Source organism: Hyalella azteca, unplaced genomic scaffold, assembly GCF_000764305.2.
Source record: "Hyalella azteca isolate HAZT.00-mixed unplaced genomic scaffold, Hazt_2.0.2 contig5366, whole genome shotgun sequence".
NCBI lineage: Eukaryota > Metazoa > Arthropoda > Malacostraca > Amphipoda > Hyalellidae > Hyalella > Hyalella azteca.
The window spans coordinates 629,088-633,643 of NW_025935560.1; the positions used below are offsets into that span (position 1 = coordinate 629,088).

The 4,556-nt window shown below is 41.0% G+C and overlaps 1 protein-coding gene across 1 annotated transcript; it reads left to right on the plus strand.

The window, feature by feature from the left end:
• Positions 1 to 2,436: 2,436 nt before the first annotated feature.
• Positions 2,437 to 4,556, plus strand: LOC108681177 (glycine-rich cell wall structural protein). Its single transcript, XM_018170182.2, has 4 exons — positions 2,437 to 2,462; positions 2,882 to 2,942; positions 3,214 to 4,194; positions 4,413 to 4,556. Coding segments are annotated over exons 1-4 (1,047 nt in total). The 5' UTR covers positions 2,437 to 2,459; the 3' UTR covers positions 4,415 to 4,556.

The window sequence follows — 4,556 nt, forward strand, 5'->3', positions numbered from 1 at the left end:
ACAGTGTAACTCAGTGCAGCAGGTTAACCCTACAGTGTAACCCAGCGTAGCAAGTTGACCCCTACAGTGTAATTCCGCGTAGCATGTTGACCCCTACAGTGTAGCTCGGCGTAGCAGGTTGACTCTACATAGTATAAGGGAAGGGGCTCGCAATAGGGTTCGCTTTATGTTTGCTTATCCCAATGCCGATCGCTTATATTATCGATTTGCTTATCGGCTAAACTTTAGTCAAACAAGCCAAGAAAATTCAGACTTTCTACATGACCAATAACTTTAGAACACTAAACACGATGACATGGAGTGCGCGGGACCTTTTTATGCTCATTTGAGGCTAAACAAGCCTTCAGCAATACCGTACGTAGGCAGGCAGATAAAAACGAGCTTCTTTTACGCTAGTCATCCCATGAAGTCATGTCATTTATAAACTCTGTATTAATTGGGCCATAAGAGACCAATCACTGGTAATGTGGCTAGAGGAAATTCATATATACTCTTTTTTATCGTTCAGGATTTTTTCCTGAACGAAAATTTAACAATGTATTCACTTTTAAAATAAAACCCCTGGTGCAGGCGTTTTTTCTTATCGTACGACAGATGCTGCATGACATCTGACTTGCCAAAAATCACCCATTCTCACAGAGATGGAAGCTGGCGTCGCTTCTGGACCACAGATTTATTTATGAATAATTTATCCTAAAAATAAACACGATAAAAAAGTATGGAAATTAATGCAAGTTATGAAATGTGTATATAATACAACTAAGTTGTTGACTTTCAATTCCTTAAATTTGAATTGATCTGTCGAAAAACATTTTCTAGTATAATTTAAGCATTATATTGTGTACTTTTGTATTGAAAAATGCTTCAATTATTTGTGCAATGACAATTCATACTTCATTGCTTTGGAAAATTAAATTCTTGATTAGCAATACGCAATACCTGATGATGAAGTTTATTTGATAATAGTATACCCTCTGGGAAATTTATTGCATATACATGAACATTGTTCACAACTCAACAAAAATACGTAGTATCGCCCTTGTAAATACTGCCTAACATCCCCCCCCAAAAGGAAATTTTGTTTTGAAGCGAACATTGTCATCAATTGTTCCCTGGCAAAGTGTAGTCTACATTGCCTCGAGAATCTAATGTCCAGATTACGATTTCCTGGTCAGTTATTGCCTTGTTCCTGTTTTGACCTTCCCGTCCTTTATTCCGTGGTCACTATCATGTCTTCTCACCGGCGCGAAATTCACGAAAAAAACCGTCCGCACGTTTTCGTTCACCGGAAGAGAACTCGGCAACAGAGCTTCTGATACAGCACGTGTGTTGTGCATTTCCTATGGAAATTATTCGGTGGTTTAAAAGAATAAGGAAAATATTCGGCCGTGGACCCCCGATCAGGTTTCTTATTTTAGCAATTTCTTGGGGCCAATGATGGTAATCCAGCAAGATGATTGAATTTCCTGGTGAGATTGACTTCCATGCGATGATGACGACGCATTTTTTGGAAAGGGCAAGTTAGAAACTAAGCAAAACTTGCTCCCGTCTTGTATATAGGTCGGATAATTAATGCCACGGAAAGCATTTTATTCATGATGCTTTTTCAAGAAAAATCCTGAACATTTACGTGGAATGAATTGAAGACTTCGACGTGGAACGAATGGAATGACGTGTAATAAATAAAATCTTTTTCTATAAATAAGAAAATATAGTAACAGCGTTAATAATTTAAATTTGTGGGATTTATTTATTTATTTATTCTCCAAAATTTACAGTGAATGACATTGAAGGAAGTTGCAGCCTCTTCAAAACTTTCATCATGCAATACAAACCTACGAAATTAGAATGAACGAGACTAAAACATGGATAATATCTTAATAAAAGGTATTGACCATTTAAAATAACAATTTAATTTTTTAAGAAAAAAGTAATTGTGGCCGCAGAACTTTTCAGTTATATTAAATGATTACATGGGTGTGAAATAAATTGGAAATTCTTTCAGATATTGCCGGTTCATGGCGATCAGGCGGTACCTACGTTGTATCCTGATGTGTGATAAATAAATAGTATCTGAGCTCAAATAATTCTAATCCATGACTCGTATAAGATTTAAAAGAAAGATTCAAAACATCTGATACATTTTGGGATTAAGTACGTTGAATAGTTTTACATCGAATCTGGAATATGTGTGAGTACATTCACCTGCAACGTCTGCGAGGTGTATATAAAAATGTAAGACAAAATATAAACCATTCAAGCAAGACGCTTCCTCCCTGCAAAAAAAGCCACATTTACCCAATGGCCCGATGCACTTTCTGCAGAGCCGCACCGTCACCGTGCCAAGTTCAGCCTTCTATCTCCTCTGCACTTCGAATTTTCGGAGGTCAGAGTCGGGGCTTTAAATACGACGCAGGGTCAGGCGATGTCAGTTGAATATTACACACCTCCTGAGAAACATGGTGAGTTCTCTAGAGCGTCTAGAAGTCCCGAGTGTTGAGAAAGGTTTGGTGAAGATCATGTTAAATGTTTAAACTCCACGGAACATTTATTGACTACTTTCACAGAATTTTTCATTATTTTTTTCCATACGTTTAAAAATATTAAAACTCGTCATGCACGATAAATTTTTCTATGTTAAACTTTAGTGCATTGCCTTCATCACTTTTCAAAGAGTTGTTAATGAGGAGACTGGATGTTTAAGACTCCCGTAGATAATTTGTTTAAGTGATGGCCCCGATCGTTCGGCGTGCAAAATTAACAGCAGTTTGTTTCGTGTATCTCGATCGCCAGTGAAAATTCTATGTTCATCACGTGACCCAAAGAAATCCATGACTTCTTATTCAACATCATTATTCTTAATTTTATTTTTCTTGTTCAGGCTTGCTGTGTATCCTTCATTTTGGGATCATCCCTTTTGATCGCCCTCGTGGCCGGTGATGGTGAGTTTTATTATGAGCTAACAAATAAAATTTTCGTCTCATTAAAACGAAAAACGTACATGTTTACCATAATAATTCGGGGACCGTTACACAAGTTTTCGTCAACTCGTTGCTAGAGTAAAACGCGTCGAACTTTCATTTCATTGCAATTTTTTAATGATATTCGGTGATTGTTATACCAGGCAGTCCACAAGATTTTCTCATACGAGTCGCATTGGCAGCGGAGTGATGTAATATATCGTTATAGCTTCACTTATTTTGTTACCTGCAGGAATCAAGGGAGGGTTTGGCGGCGGTGGCATCGACGGTGGCTTCGGAGGCGGCAAACTTGGTGGATTTGGTGGTGGTGGTTTCGGAGGTAGTTTAGGAGGTGGCAAATTTGGGAGTGGATTTGGAGGTGGTGATTTCGGGGGCGTCGGAATCGGAGGTGGTAAACTTGGAAGTGGTTTCGGAGGTGGTAAACTTGGAGCTGGATTTGGAGGTGGTGATTTCGGAGGTGTCGGAATTGGAGGTGGTAAACTTGGAGGTGGATTAGTAGGCGGGGACTTCGGTGGAGTCGGACTCGGCGGCGGTATTGGAGGAGGTAAACTTGGCGGTGGATTAGCAGGCGGAGACTTCGGTGGAGTCGGACTCGGCGGTGGTATTGGAGGAGGTAAACTTGGCGGTGGATTAGTTGGTGGTGATTTCGGTGGAGTTGGACTCGGCGGTGGTCTCGCAGGAGGTAAACTTGGTGGTGGTCTTGCAGGAGGTAAACTTGGCGGTGGATTAGTAGGCGGAAACTTCGGTGGAGCCGGACTCGGCAGTAGTTTTGGAGGCGGTAAACTTGGCGGTGGATTAGTCGGCGGAGACTTCGGTGGAGTCGGACTCGGCGGCGGTATTGGAGGAGGTAAACTTGGCGGTGGATTAGTCGGCGGAGACTTCGGTGGAGTCGGACTCGGCGGCGGTATTGGAGGAGGAAAACTTGGCGGTGGATTAGTTGGTGGTGACTTCGGTGGAGTAGGACTCGGAAGTGGTTTCGGAGGGGGTAAACTTGGAGGAGGATTCGGCGGCGGAGGCTTTAGTGGTTTCGGCGGATCTGGATTCGGAGGTAATTTTAAGGGATCCATTGTGAGGGGAGTTCCCATCCGACTCAGCCACGGAGGTGGTTTCAGCAGCGGCCTCGGCAGCGGTTTCAGCAGAGGTTTCGGCAGCGGTTTCGGCGGAGGTTTCGGCAGCGGTTTTGGCGGAGGCCTTGGAGGCGGAAAATTCCATTGTGAGTGTTTATTTCGATATTTGCAGAAGCATTAAACATAAAGTACACTAAAGGATAACCAGAATATAATGAAGTTAGAATTGTTGAAGTTTTCACAAATATCATTATACTGAAGCGTTTCTCATTTATTTATCTCGTGCTCTCAAGCTTAACGATTACATATTTTTCTGATGCGTAGTGAAAAACGTAAGTTTAATATGCACTACTTTCTGTTTCAGAAACTTCTCATCTCAAGAGGTGAATATCGGACTTTCCTTCTCTCTGAGCGCTACACTGCTTAAAGAAAAATTAAAAGCCTTTATTTATTCACAATGCATTCAGTGTGGATTAACTATCGATTTATAAAAAAAAACATAAATTTG